The 14,801-nt window shown below is 35.5% G+C and overlaps 1 protein-coding gene across 15 annotated transcripts in view; it reads right to left on the bottom strand.

The window, feature by feature from the left end:
• The window catches only part of PPFIA2 (PTPRF interacting protein alpha 2), a 455,764-nt gene that overhangs the window by 140,089 nt on the left and 300,874 nt on the right, over positions 1 to 14,801 (bottom strand). For all 15 annotated transcript variants that reach the window (XM_074325351.1, XM_074325350.1, XM_074325355.1 and 12 more), the window contains one exon: positions 10,920 to 11,036. In XM_074325351.1, coding sequence (XP_074181452.1) covers positions 10,920 to 11,036 — 117 coding nt within the window. The remainder of the gene's footprint in view (positions 1 to 10,919; positions 11,037 to 14,801) is intronic.

The raw sequence follows: 14,801 nt of genomic DNA, 5'->3' as shown, positions 1-14,801 counted from the left end.
ACACTGTTGGCACATGACATTTGAATAAAGTCTTGATGGAGGTGAGAGAAATAGCCTTGCAGATATCTAGAAGAAGGGCATTATAGGCAGAGGAAAGACCAAGTGAAAAGCCAACAGGAGCTCAGTGTGGCTGGGGTAGAGTTTCGGATGTAGTCAGAAGAAAAGCCAAATCATGTAGAGCCTTGTGTAAATGATAAGTGTTTGCAGAGTTCTGAGCAGATGATCGACATGTTCAGATTTATGCTTTTTAACTTTTGAATTTCTGTATTGTATAGTACTCAATCAATAGTTTTTAAAGAATAAAATAATGTTAATTTCACTGCTCCCACTAAAATATATGTCATTTTTTAAATTATTTATTAAATTTATTGGGGTGATACTGGTGAGTAAAATTATATAGGTTTCAAGTGTACAATTCTGTAATAAATCATCTATATATTGCATTGTGTGTTTACCACCCAAAGTCAATTCTCCTGTTACTGTATATTTGACCCCTTTCACCCTCTTCTACCATCCCCCTCCTCCCTTACCCTCTTGTAATCACTAACCTGTTGTCTGTATCTATGAATTTGTTTTTGTTTGTCTTGTTCATTTGTTGCTCTCACTTTTGTATCCCACATATGAGTGAAATGATATGGTTCCCAACTTTTTCTGTTGAATTTATGTTTTAAAACATCACTCTGATTCATATTATGTTGAAAATGGATGGTAGAGGGCCCATGGGAGACACAGAGAGACCGGGAAGGAAGTGCTTATAATAATCTAGGTGAAAAATAATCGCAGACGGAGTATACGGCTCAACATTCTTCTTAGCCACCGGGTTCCATGGCCTATACGTCATTATTGGTTCAACTTTCCTTATTGCATGTTTTCTACGTCAACTAAAATTTCACTTCACATCTAAACACCATTTCGGATTTGATGGCGCTGCCTTGTACTGACACTTTGTAGATATCGTATGACTGTTCCTATACATATCTATTGATGAGGATCCTATTCTTTTAGTATTAAATAGTACGATTGACTTCCAATCAATTAGTTTCGGTAAACCCCGAAAAAGAATAATAAACTTCATATTAACCCTTCTAACAAATACCTTCCTGGCCCTGTTACTTGTAACTATCGCATTTTGACTCCCACAGACCAATGTCTATTCAGAAAAATCAAGTCCTTACGAATGCGGATTTGACCCCATAGGGTCTGCCCGCCTACCTTTCTCCATAAAAATTTTCCTGGTAGCTATTACATTCCGGCTATTTGACCTAGAAATTGCCCTCCTCTTACCCCTACCATGAGCATCCCAAGCTAACAACCTGAAACTCATGCTTGGGGCAGGCCCGGTGGCTCAGGCGGTTAGAACTCCATGCTCCTAACTCCAAAGGCTGCCAGTTCGATTCCCACATGGGCCAGTGGGCCCTCAACCACAAGGTTGCCAGTTCAACTCCTCGAGTCCCACAAGGGATGGTGGGCTCTGCCCCCTGCAACTAAGATTGAACACGGCACCTTGAGCTGAGCTGCCTTCCCATATGGCCCAGTTGGTTGGAGTGCGTCCTCTCAACCACAAGGTTGCCAGTTGGACTCCCACAAGGGATGGTGGGCTGCGCCCCTAGCCCCCCGCAACTAGCAACGGCAACTGGACCTAGAGCTGAGCTGCGCCCTCCACAACTAAGACTGAAAGAACAACTTGAAGCTGAACGGCACCCTTCACAACTAAGATTGAAAGGACAACAATTTGACTTGGAAAAAAGTCCTGGACGTACACACTGTTCCCCAATAAAGTCCTGTTTCCCTTCCCCAATAAAAATATTTAAAAAAAAGAAAAAAGAAAAAAAAAAGAAAGAAAGTCATGCTTACCACAGCCCTACTCCTAATCTCCCTACTGGCCATCAGCCTAGCCTACGAATGATCTCAAAAAGGACTAGAATGAACCGAATAATGATAATTAGTTTAAATAAAACAAATGATTTTGACTCATTAAATTATGAACATACTCATAATTATCAAGTGGCCTTAATCTACATAAATGCTATATTAGCCTTCACAATCTCCCTACTGGGCTTGTTATTATACCGATCCCACCTGGAGACATCCCTGTGGATGATGGCTTTTAGCTAGAACTTGGCAGAGGTCTTTAAAAAAATGGCACTTGTGATAAATGACATTTATTGGAATTTTTATACAGAAATGTGGTATACTTGTAAGACAATCATTTAAATTTACAGCTAATTATATGTGTGTGTGTATATATATATAAATAGAATACATTACACATGTGTATATATAAAATGTAATATATATTATACTTGTATATATGTGTATATCTATAAACAAAATGTAATATATATCATATATGTACATATAAACAAAATGTAATATATGTGTATATACATACTGTGTTTCCCCGAAAATAAGACCTAGCTGGACCATCAGCTCTAATGAGTCTTTTGGAGCAAAAATTAATATAAGGCCTGGTCTTATTTTACTATAATATAAGACTAGGTCTTATATGATAATACTGGGTCTTATATTAATTTTTGCTCCAAAAGATGCATTAGAGCTGATGGTCCAGCTAGGTCTTATTTTCGGGGAAACACAGTATAAATACAATGTAATATATATTATATATGTGTATATATATAAAATCTAACATGTACTATACATAAAATTATATATATAAATTACTACACACACACACACACACACACACTAAGCCCGTAAAGGCCCTAAAGGCAGGCTAAGTAAGGTCTGTTTGGTCAGTATGTCCTGGCTTCTAGATAGTTGGCATGTTGTCAGGAAAGGGTGGTGGTGTGGCTCATGGGCATGTCATTTCCCTTGGTCCCATGGACCGCTCATCCTGTATAGAGGAGCAGAGAAGTCCAGATCAAGACCCCACAAATTGTGGGGCCAGAGCCTGGGCCTTTCTAGCCCAGGTTTGAGCACCACACTCATACTGGTTAAAAGTTCTGAATGCAACAGAGTAGAAATTAACTAGGAGAAGTTGTGGGAGAAAACAACCAATTTTTTTAAGCATACTCTTGAATATAATAAAATAATCAACTCTAGGAATTAAATACATATGTCTAATTATGACAGAATAAGTGATTAGAAAAATAAGATTGAGTTAGAATGAAATTTTAAAAATCAACAAGAACACCTAAAGAAATCACCCTGGCACGAAGGGATGTGAGAGCACAACATTGTCTGGAAGCGAGAAGACCAGGGTTCTAGTCCTGCTCCAGCCAAATAAGTCATCTCATCTTCCTAAGTAAGCCTCCATTTCAATACCTATCAAATTAAGAAAAGGAAAATCTCTATCTACTTCGGAAGTCTAATATGTGAAAAAATGACAAGCCCACAGAAAACTGCAGTGTGCATGATTTTTCAAAAGTGTCTAATCAAATAAAATCTTTAATAAAAAAAAAGTGTCTAATCAAAATGTGTCCATGTTTAAAACACTACTATGCCTTCCCATTTCTCTGAGAATGAAACCGGACTCTTTCCCACAGCCCACAAGAACACAAATGATCTGGCCCCTGCCCAGTGCTGTCCTGTCTCTTCCTGACCACTGGACTCCAGTTACCCTGACATACTTCCTCCCAGAGAATCTGCCAGAAGCTCTTGCCTACCCTTGGTGCATTTGCACCTCGTGTTTCCTCCGCTTCCAAAACTCTTCAAGCTTTTCCATACGGCTGACTCCCAGTACTCTTTCAAGTCCCAGGTCAAACCCCACCTCCTAAAACCGTCCTTCCCTGCCAAGTCTATTTAACTTCCTCCCCACCTACCCTGTATCTTTCCCTTGATCACATTCACTGCTTTTTAAAAAACAATTTCTTTCCTTTTACCTTTGAGCCCCTTCACCCATTTATATGCTTTTGTTAATTGCTGGGGCCCTCTCTGTTTTGTTCATTACTTGGACCCAAACACCTAGAACAGGACCTACTTCCTAGCACCTTTAATAAGGTCATCACTAAATATTTATTTAACAATGAATGAACATGAAAGCCCGTATTAATAAATATTATATCTACACTAATGCTTGTAATCAATGTGCAAAGACTTTCGCCATTTATAGTCAGTGTTTCTATTTCTTACAATGAACCTGTAAGTTAGGCATAACTGTTTACCTGTAACTGATGCTCAGGGAAGCTGAAGGATGAGGTTACACCACAAGTAATTGGCACAGATGGGATTTGCATTCAGGTCTACTGACTTCAAACAAAACAGTATTTCATGCTGCCTCTCTCACACCCTCCAATCAGAATTAATTTATTGCTTCTTTAAACACTTATATCATTTTGATTCCACTTTATTCATAATTTTTTGCAGTATTAATTTGGGCATGTTCATTTCTCACTCTAGTTTTCTTAGCAAAGTTATTACAGAGACTATGTCTTCTGAGTCTCCACTAGTGCCTAACATTCTACTACTTAGCCACCCACATCACTTAGTAAACATTTGCGGCTCGAAAAAATAATTGGAAGTACAGAATACACCAGTCAGGAGCATTATTATCTCCTTTACAAAAGTAGTGTTTATGGAAAAAATTCACAAATTAACTGGTCTCTAGCAAGTAACAGGAAGAAAGTTATTGAACCCAGTTCTGAGCATTTAATGAGGTAAAATTTTTATTGTCCTGTGAATATTTATGTTCTTCTAGAACAAATGATTAAGTTTATGGTACACAAAAATGTTTAACCTTGTTTCAGTTAAGCTTATTTTTCTTTTCATTTTGTTTTTAAAATGTTGATAATAATTACACAACTTTTCTATGAGTAATGAGGCCTGTTTCAGAGTGTGCTTTTATGAGACTATTTTTATCAACTATTTTGACAGGAGAGTTCTCAAGTCACTGACAAAACATCTCCTGTTGGCTAATAACCCACCCTGACTCTGTAATTTAAGTAACTTTACTGCTCTAAACAAAGGGTAATCCTTGTAACTAGGATTTACAAATCACTTGCTGACAGTTCCATAGTATCTAACTATAGTTTGGTGTTTCCCCTCAACAACCACTTTGCAGTTTACACACTAATGCAGTCATCCTACACTGATAACTTTCATCACATAGATACTTCCCAAAATAATATGCTCTTTTTCTTTGTTTGAATATAGCTTTTCAGCAGTTCTCAATAAAGAATTAAGTGGTAGGATTTAAATTACATTCTTATGATACTTGCTATTCAACGGTATTGATATATTTAAAATAATCATGTTATAGGGGATAATTTTGAAAAAATATATTTTGTAATATTATGTGTGAAATTTAGGAGTATTTACATTAAGGTGATAAAATAATAATTAGAATATTATTTTATTTTTTTCAAGAAATATTTTGTCAAGAAATAGCAGTTAGAAGATAAATACGTTCTGGGTTCTAATGTACAGCATGATAATTATAGTTAATAATATTGTATTGTATACTTGAAAGTTATTAAGAGAGTAAATCTTAAATATTCTCACCACACACACAAACACATAATTATGTGAGGTGATGAATGTGTTAACTGCCCTTAATCTTATTATAGTAACCATTTCAAAATATGTACATATGTATATGAAATCAGCACATTGTACATTTTTAAATTTTAAAATTACTTTAATTTTTATTAATTTATTGGAGCGACATTGCTTAGTAAAATTATATACAAAATATGATCAAACAATACGGTGAATGTTTAAATAAAAAAATTACTTTCCAAAAAAAAATTGCCATTAATCTTACTCAAAATACTTCCCCTCACTTCGAACACACTCATCCCATCGTTCTTGCCACTTTCTGAAGCAGTTCTGGAAGTCCTCTTTCGTGAGTGTCTTCAGTTGCGCTGTCATGGCTGCCTCGATGTCCTGAATCGATTTAAAACATTTAATCTTTCACAGTCATTTTGACTTTGGGGAAGAGCCAGAAGTCACATGGTGCCAGATCTGGTGAATAAGGTGGATGAGGACATGTCGTAATGTTCTTGACAGAAATTCCCATACCAGAAGCAATGTGTGTGTGACATGGAGCCTTTCGTCCATAGCTGTCATGGTCTATTTAGATCCCCGACTGTAATTGTGTTTTTGTCAGTTTCTCCCTTTAGTTCTGTTAGTAGTTGCTTTATATATTTTGGTATCTTCTATTTGGGAGCATATATATTGATAACTGTAATGTCTTCTTGATGTATTGTCCCCACTATCATTATGAAATGTCCATCTTTGTTATTTGTTACCTTTTTATCTTGAAGTTTGTTTCTTCAGATATAAGTATTGATACTCCTGATTTTCTCTGGATGCCATTTGCTCAGAGAACCATTTTCCTTCCTTTCACTTTGAGCTGACTTGTCCTGGCAGCTGCGATGTGTCTCTTGAAGGCAGCATATGGTGGGTTTTGTTTTTTGATGCAATCTGCTACTCTGTGCCTTTTTATTGGTGAGTTTAGTTCACTTATATTTAAGGGTTATTATTGATATGAGAATTTCATATAGCTATTTATCTTTTGTTTATCTGGCAGCTCAGTGTCTCCAGTGTTTCTTTGCCTTTCTGTTTCTATCTGTTATTTTAGTTGGTGGTACTCTATGATTTTTTCCCCTCCGTTTCCTCTTTTTTTTATGTCTCAGTTCTGGATTTTTATGTAAGTTTATAAAAAAGAAAGTTTCATACATCCAGTAGTCATTTTTCTTCAGCATGCATCTTATCTCCATTCCTCTTTGCAAATTCAGACTTTCACCCCCTCCCCTTTTTTGTTTTTGTTGGTACAAATTATCCCTATTTATGCTGAGTTCATTTCCAAGTTGCAGTAGCAAACTGTCTTCTTCTTTTTTATGTTTTTATCTCCTTTAACTTGTATGTTGTATTTAAGTGTATAGTGCCCTAGTCTGTATAGGGGTTGCCATTTCCTGCTTCTGTCTGTCTGTTAATCATCTTACTCATAGCTTTAAATCCTTTTGTGTTTTTGTTTCTGGTTGAATGACCTTCTTCAGTATTTCCTGTAATGTAGGCTTTGTGGTGGAAAATTCCCTCCATTTCTGTATGTCTGGAAGATATTTATTTCTCCTTCATATCTAAAGGATAACTTTGCTGGATATATTATTCTTGGCTGGTAGTTTCTCTGTTTCAATAGTTTGAACATTTGATTCCACTCCCTCCTGGCTTGTAGAGTTTTTTGCTGAAAAATCTGAAGATCATATAATGGGCTGTCCTTTATAGGTTACCATCTTCTTTTCCCTGGCTGCCTTGAAAATTCTTTGTCATTAATTTTTGACAGTTTCAATATAATGTGCCTTGGAGATGGCCTTTTAGGCTTGAGATAATCAGGTGTTCTGTTTGCTTCTTGGATTCAAGGATCCAGAACGTTCCTTAGGTTTGGGAAGTTCTCTTTGATTATTTGTCTGAATAGACTCTCTGTGCCCTTCTCCCTCTTTTCCTTCTGGTACACCATTTATTCTTATGTTACTCTTTCTGATAGAGTTCTTTCATTTCTTTTAACTCTCAAGTCTCTCTCTTCCTCCATCTGCATCATTTCCAGATTTCTATCTTCAATATCAATAATTCTTTCCTTCATTCGGTCAGCTCTATTTCCTAAGCTCCCTTTTTCATTCTTCATCTCTTTTATTGAGTTCTTCAGCTCCAGAATTTCTATTTAGTTCTTTTCTAACACTTCATTCTTTTCTGTAAGGTATTCATTTTTGTCATTGATTTTATTTCTGAGTTCATTAAACTGCCTATCTGAGTTTTCTTGCATCTTATTGAGTTTTTTTCAGAACTGCAATCTTGAATTCTCTGTCATTTCAGTCAAATATTTCCATGTCTTTAAGTTTATTTTCTGGAGATTTTTCATTTTGTTTCTGAGCTGCCTTGCTACTGTGGTTGTTCATAGCATTTGACGGATTATCTCTCCTCCTTGGCATTTACGGGAATGAACTCTGCAGCAGGTTTATAGGAAGAGGGGTTTTGTATTTGTTTGTTTTTGTTTTGTTTCTTTGTTTTTTTTTCCTCAGTAGGTAGTGCTGGAGCATTTCATTTTATCTTTCCCTGTTCTGGCTTCTGTTTGTGGAAGATTTCCTGGGAAGGTGGGTGACTCCTCTGGACCAGCTCACCTTGGTCTGAGGGCACCATCCCCATGGGAGAGTGTGGTGGGTGATGGGGTCTGGCCTCTGAAATCCCATTGCTGTCCCTGCAGCTAGATACAGAATTGTGCACCTCAGCAGTCCTAGGTGCCCCAGCTGAGATCAGCAAGGAAAGGTGGGAGCAGGGAGGGCTGGGAAAGGCTGCTGGTGTGTTTGTGGCTTTGTTCCCCTTCAAGCAACTGCTATTGCTGGATCTCAGCTGTCTCAAATCTATATCTCCAGCCTTGTCAGTGGGATTAGGCACAGTGTGGTGTGTATCTGCCATTCAGGAACTGTCTCTCCAGTTCTTAGTGCTATAGATATTCTGCTCTTTAACCCAACACTCTCTGCTACAGTTTCTTCTGGGGTCCGTTGCTAGTTTTTCTGAGTGCCCAGGAGTTGAGCTCTGGGAAGATGAGGGTGTGTGGCAACCAGGCTTTGTGGGTTTGTTTTTTGCCTGGCATTGAGGGCTGCTAGACCACAGCTGTCATACTTCTATATTTGGTCTCTGCCTCGAGGTGTCTTCCGTGATCACTGGGTTCAGCTATATTACATGATGTTCACTCAGACAGAAATGCTCAGGCTGCAGAAAGCACACCTGCAGCCTGAATCATCTCTCCAGAGACCTATAGTGAGCTCTGAGGTGTGTTTGAGCACCCATCTTTGCTCTTCTCCTTTCCCTCCTCCCCTGTTTGCCCTGATTCACCCACCTTCAGATGTTTCAATGTGCAGATCTCTCAGACATGTTTGTGTGTTGTGCAGGGATCCTTTGTTGAATTATAGCTGTTCCACTTGTTGTAACTTCAAGGGGAGAGATCAAGGGGGACCCCTCATGCCACCATGTTTCTGACCCATTTTACATCTTAAATTTACACAATGTTATATATCAATTATATCACAATACAACTTGAAAAAATGCAAGCTAGGAAATGAGATACAAATAAATATTTTGGAGTACTTTCTTGAATTGGCTCAGGAGTAATAGGAACAGAAACACAATTTACTTATTTTTAAATTTTAAAACATATACTGAGGGTGCCAAAAAATGTATGCAAGTAGACACTTTGGTCAACATTGCTCAAGCAGTAGTTTGCCATAATCAGAAGTGTCTGGACGCTGATTGTAACCACTTTGAGCACCTCTTGTAATAGCAGAAGTCAAATGTGACGTATATTCATCTTTTGTTATTGGTATATATTGAGTATTACAATTTTAATACAGTATTTTCCTTTCTTAAAATGTGTATACTTTTTTTGGCACCCTCTGTATATACATAACACATAATTTAGGTTCACTTTGGCGGATGGGGGCATGACATTTTAAATAATATGATAGTATATAATTACACCAAATCATTTGGGAATAACTTTTCCTACAATTCTGATAGGTTGAAAAAAAATTAATAATTACAATATTTAAAAATCTTTAATTACATCCATAACAAAGAGTAAGTAGGATAGCAGTGTCATAGTATTTCTATTCTACACTGGCTGAAATGGCTTCACCAACAACTGGAAGTCAAAGAAAGTTAACAGCAAATACTTTAGGTCACCAACTACTTAGAATCTATTTACTGAATTAATGTCAGTTTGTTTATTTGAAGGAAAAATAAATCATTTTTATTCAAATTTTAAATACAGCTCATGAAATATAGCTGTCAGATTGTAGTTTATTTTTAATTCCTAGTTTAAAATATCTATAAAATACGTGGATAAAGGCTAGAACAGTAAATATTTAAATGAAGAGCTTGATCTCAGCCACCCAGAATTGATAGTCTCAGGAAATCAGTCTGGTTTACTTGTCTTCCTTTCCTTTTATACTTCAAGTTGGAAACATAAGAAGACCCTCTATGTATCTTAACTGTGTAGGTAAGGGAGTGCTTAATTCATTTTCTAGTAAAAAAAATTAGTGCTATTTGTTTTGAGATCCAATAACTTGCTTCCTAATCTCTATGTTTAAAATCTCTTGACATTTACAATGATACAAATTCATCTTCCTGATTCATGTGGTCTCATGGTCTTGATGATTAAGGAGTTCAACCATCCAAAGATAAAACTTACTAAAGGCAAATATCCAGGAGATTGTCTAAGCCTCATGTATAGAATAAGAAAATGACTATGTAGTCTTTATCTGATTTCAGACCTACCAGCAACCAGCCTTCTTCTTTGTGTGCTAGAAACAGTGGTGCAGCACAAAAAAGGGCCGAACCAGATTGCTGAATACCTCAGCTTGGGGCTAACCCCCACCCGAAAAGAGAATCACTCTCTTCTAAACAGTTAAAAATATCCCATATATAGTTTCATATATCCTTTTATGTAGTTTCTCATTAATAGGAGTATTATAGGGACTTCCCAAATACACAGAAAATATAAAGTCAAATTACAAAAAAAGTTTTGTAGTGATAAGTCACAGATTATTTGCCTATTGTACATAATACCACTTATAAATCAAAATTATCATCCTTTAAAAAGTTCTGAATATACAGTATCAATATACATCTATATAGATATATTTATACATATACATTATATATATGTTCAATTAGATATATAACTGAATTATTTTTAAGAGAATCAAATTAACAGCCAATCATGTAAAATTATATGTTTATATGTTTATGCATATAAAATATACATATGCATAAACACACATACATTATTTTTAAGAGAACCAAATAAAGAACAACAACTGAGAAGGGAAATAATCATAAACTTTTGACAAATAAATCAAAATATAATAAATAATGTTTATCACATGGATCTCATATTTCATATTCCTGTCAAATGCTATAGCAAGTAAACATTTTCATGTAAGAGCATGTTGTATGGGTCATACCTTTTCATGAACTTTCTGGCCAGGTTCCATCCCTTCAAGGTGTTCTGACTCTGTAGACCCCTCACTTGATGCCATTTTTCTTTGTATATGAACATTTTGTTCACGCAAGGCAACAATCTGTAAAATAAAAGCATTATGCTTTTAAAATCTAAAATAGAGCATACATTATAAAAAAATTGAATATGGTTAAGAACTATTGAATATAAACAAATAAGCAGAAAATAAATATTATTTTACTCATTTTATTTGAAAAATATATTTTTAAATCTAGGTTAGCATTTTGAATAATATTTATAATATTTATAAGAATGCAAAATTTACTTAAAATGTTTTTGAGTTGGAAAATGTACCTATCTAGTTGGAAACATCTAAATCAGTGGCATGATCCATGTGTTATTAATTCAGAAATTACCTTTAAAATTAATTTATGAAATGTGATAAAATTTGCATTTGTCTATATTTTTAAAGTATAAAAGGAAACATAAATGAAAAGATTGAAGGCTGAAGGCTAATTATGAGCACATTCAATCACCCTAAGAGATAGCGTATCTGCAATTTAAAAACTAGCAAACACACAAGCTGGACTTAAATAATTTTGTGGAACTATCAAGGGAACTTAGAATTCAATGGGTCTCATTATCATTATTGCAATTATCTTAGCACAGCTAGTCCAAAGATAGTTAATTCACAAAAAAATTCTCCAAAGGCAATTAATTCCTGCAAATTTGCAACTCAATTTTACAGACAGGATACTTCCAGCTACAAAAGAGTTTCAAATAGTTGTAGTTTAACTGTTTTTGGTAATATACAAAGTGGAAAATAGCATTCTAGCATTTTATAAATTGTGTTTTAATATATACAGTTGACTCTTGAACAACGCAGTTTGAACTGTGTGGGTCCACTTATATGCAGATTTTTTTTTCAATAAATTATATAAATGTATTTTCTCTTCCATATGATTTTCTTAATATTTTCTTTTCTCTAGCTTACTGTATTGTAAGACTACAGTATATAATACATATAACATACAAAGTATGTGTTAATCAACTGTTTATGTTATCAGTAAGGCTTCTGGTCAAGAGCAGGCTGTTAGGTATTTTTGTGGAGTCAAAAGTTACACACAGATATTCTACTGTGTGGTCATAGACACACCTAACTCCTGACTTGTTCAAGGGTCAACTGTATTATCAACTCAGATATTGCATCAGTATTGGTTGTAGGGGAAATCACTGTCCATACTATTTAAAACACAATAAATAGTGAATCATGTAAACCTTATATATTGAAATTATGAGACCAATATGTCACACAGACCAATAACCATCAAATAACACAAGACATCCAGAGGTTGGGTGTTTTTCCTGCTGCCTGTCAGTGCTTCAATGCCCAGAGGGAGCAAGATATATTCATCACATCAAGTGATCTTCCACATTACATCCAGCGTTTGAACATACAGCAAATCGTTTTGTAAGGGCATATCACCTCATAATGAAGAAAAATGATGTAAATGCTTTTCTCTCTTGTAATACTGAAATCACCACATAGTTAGTTCTCTTGCTCCCATTCTTGCCCATCTGCAAATCTATCATCCATCCACAAAGTAACCAGATTCCTTTTGTAAACTTAAGTTATATTGTGTCATTACTCAGCTTTCTAAACAACTTCAACGTCTTCCCAACTTATTGAGTTTACTTTTAACTTCTTACCAAGGTCTATAATGTCCTACACGATCCCTTTGGCTCCAGTGGCCTCCTTTCTGTCTCCTAAATATAACCACTCTTTCTTACCCAGCACGGAGAAACTTGGTCTTCCTGCCTGAAACATTCTTCCCCAGCTCAGACACAGCTGACGCAATCCTAGCTTACACAACTCAGCTGAACTACCACTCCTCGGAGAAAACGTGGCTTGCCTTCAAACACTTATTACAATATGTCCCTGTTTATTTGTGTGTGTTTCATTCATTAAAATATATTTTAGTCTTTATTTACTTACTCACTTTGTTTATTTAGCTAGCAGAAGTACAAATTTTATCTCATGGGACAACAACCTTCAAAGGAATACTATATTGCAAACAATATTTTCATATGAAGCGATACATCAATATTATTATGGACAGGATATTCAAAAAAATGTATTGAATTAGATAATGAATAGACACAGAAAAACAAAGAGTGTAAACCTAATTCATTCAGAAATAACAAAAAGATAAAAATTTAAAGTGCTTGGGAACTCCTTCAGAGACATTCCTTTCATATTAATGTAAAAATGGATTATGTCAAAGGAAAAATAAAAATGATACAGTCCTTGTGTATATCTTTTTATATTGTACTTTTATAATTTGTCTCTTGCATAAAACAATAACACTATATTACCACCAATACATAATGAAATTTTATTATGAATTTATTGAGTTTTTAAAAATTTAAGTATTGTACACAATCTGACAATGAAGTTCGCGAACTTTCCACCGTGTAAGTGCATGGTAGAAAGTTCGTGAATTTCATTGTCTGACTTTTGTATGCCAATATTGCACGAGTATCCATGACAAAAGTAACAACAAATTTAAAACTTCTATGCATTTTTTTCCATTATTTAATCTACATAGAATTAAAGAGAGACCTTTTAAAAAGTATTTAAACATGAAATTTAACTCCCAGTTTAGAGATTAAATCCAATTGTTTAATAAGTCATATAATAAAGCAGGCCATCTATAAAGTTTTACTGAATGATTCAGTGAAAGGATGAATTAATACACTTAATTAAAAAGATCAAAACACCAAATTCCTATGAAAAACACTGTATGGAAACATATGTTAAAAATTGTTTACAAAATTACAGAATTCAAGTTTTCACAAAGTATATTGAGAGTAAACATTTCCTTTCCAAGTACTGCTACCATCCCACCCTTGAACCCTTTATACATCATTAAGGTATGCACGCATTTCTGGGGAGAGTCACATGAGGCAAGTTTTGCACACATTTTCAGCATATCAGTCCACTGAACACCCATGGAGCTGTAGTCAATAGAAACTTTCTGCAATCATTTGAGCTGATCAATCATGACTTTGGCAAGTGTTTTATGACATTTTTTTTCTAAATGCCACGCATCCCTTCAAAATTCCTTTCGGTATCAACATTGTACATGTTCATTAGAGAATTTCCTTATACCACTTTAATCCTAGAGTGACTGTCAATCAAGGGGCCAGAGCTAATGGCAAATAGGTGGGCACATGATCCAAGTCAGGGCAATTAGACAATTCCTTGAGATGTTTCTGGCAGAGGTATGGGGGAAGATTCTCTCTACTATGGAAGATAAGCTGGTAGGATATCAGGGTGCTGTTCACCATTACTATAGTTCCACCTCACAGAGAAAGCAGGTGGACAAGAGCCCCAATCAATTCCTTTGCTCCTGATTCCAGCCATTCTTAAATCATCACTACCTCTAGCATTTCAATAATATAAGCCCCAAATTTCCCTTTTGTATTCAAACTGATTTTGATTGATTTTCTGTCACTTGCAACTAAAAGTGTTCATGCAAATATAACAGGGAATGTGAAAGGCAACACAGCACATGCAATGTCTAAGTGGAGATTCTGGAGAATGTCTAAGAATTTACCAGGGACATAATGGGAGCAAACTTTTCAGGTAGATAGGAGAGCACAGGCTCTTTGTGTTTCTAATACTATTGGTTGTTAATTATTTTAATGCGAAAAGTATCTGGAGGGAGATGGAAATATGACAGGAGACTAAAAAAACAAAAGTACTTCAGCTAAAACTCTGGCTTCTGTGTACTTCTTGTTTTCTGGCTTAATGCTTTGCCTTGACCCGTATTTGTGTTTCCTGATTGCTCATTCAGCTTCTGACAATGGGATCCACTGCTTT

Source organism: Rhinolophus sinicus, linkage group LG02, assembly GCF_036562045.2.
Source record: "Rhinolophus sinicus isolate RSC01 linkage group LG02, ASM3656204v1, whole genome shotgun sequence".
Lineage (NCBI taxonomy): Eukaryota > Metazoa > Chordata > Mammalia > Chiroptera > Rhinolophidae > Rhinolophus > Rhinolophus sinicus.
This window is presented reverse-complemented; position numbering and strand designations above follow the sequence as displayed.